This window comes from Sinocyclocheilus grahami, unplaced genomic scaffold (assembly GCF_001515645.1).
Source record: "Sinocyclocheilus grahami isolate Dianchi unplaced genomic scaffold, SAMN03320097.WGS_v1.1 scaffold11890.1, whole genome shotgun sequence".
Taxonomy (NCBI): Eukaryota; Metazoa; Chordata; class Actinopteri; order Cypriniformes; family Cyprinidae; genus Sinocyclocheilus; species Sinocyclocheilus grahami.
The window spans coordinates 5,624-6,313 of NW_015514105.1; the positions used below are offsets into that span (position 1 = coordinate 5,624).

General features: G+C 36.5%; 1 protein-coding gene across 1 annotated transcript in view; it reads right to left on the reverse strand.

Annotated features, from left to right (window-relative positions):
* LOC107578775 (ryanodine receptor 1-like) overlaps positions 1-496 on the reverse strand; it is a gene marked incomplete at its 5' end in the record, with an annotated part of 4,638 nt that extends 4,142 nt beyond the window's left edge. Inside the window, one exon of the mRNA XM_016264693.1 lies at positions 299-496. Coding sequence (XP_016120179.1) covers positions 299-496 — 198 coding nt within the window. The remainder of the gene's footprint in view (positions 1-298) is intronic.
* Between the last annotated feature and the right edge of the window lie 194 nt (positions 497-690).

Sequence of the window (690 nt, forward strand, 5' to 3'; positions counted from 1 at the left end):
AGCATATTAAAATGATTTCTGAAGGATCTTGTGACACTGAAGACTACAATGTCTGCTGAAAATTCAACTTTACCATCACAGGAATAAATTACTATTTCAAATATATTAAGATAGAAAACAATTATGTTAAATTGTAATAATATTACACAATATTACAGTTTTATTGTATTTTTGATAAATGCAGACTTGCGGCATCGTTTCAAAACATGAAAACATTTTACTGACCCCAAACATTTGAACAGTAGTATAAGAGTTTTTTTTGTGTTGTTTAGCAGTAAATCAACTATCCTAAACAAACTATATGGCTAAACATGTGACTAAATACCAGAGAGTAGCGGATCTTGGCCATGTTTATGAGCTCTTGGTCTGCAGGGGAGCACATGTTGAGGCCGATGGGGAGCAGTTTCTTCAGGGCCGCTACAATCAGCGAAGTCTGAACGGAATAACGGTCCCCACGGCGCTTCTTCTTGGCCCGCTCAACATCTGAGCCTCCACCCTATAAAAACTGCAGAGTTAGACTGACACAAGGATGCTCTTACCTAGAAAGACAGGTTTGTGTCACAAAAAGGCTGTTTTGGGAAAAGAATATGGATTTGTTGTAGGAAAGACTGATTTTATTGACAAAAACAGTCTTTAGAAGGATGTTTTCTAAGTGAATAATGTGAATACAGAAACAATTCTCTGTAAACA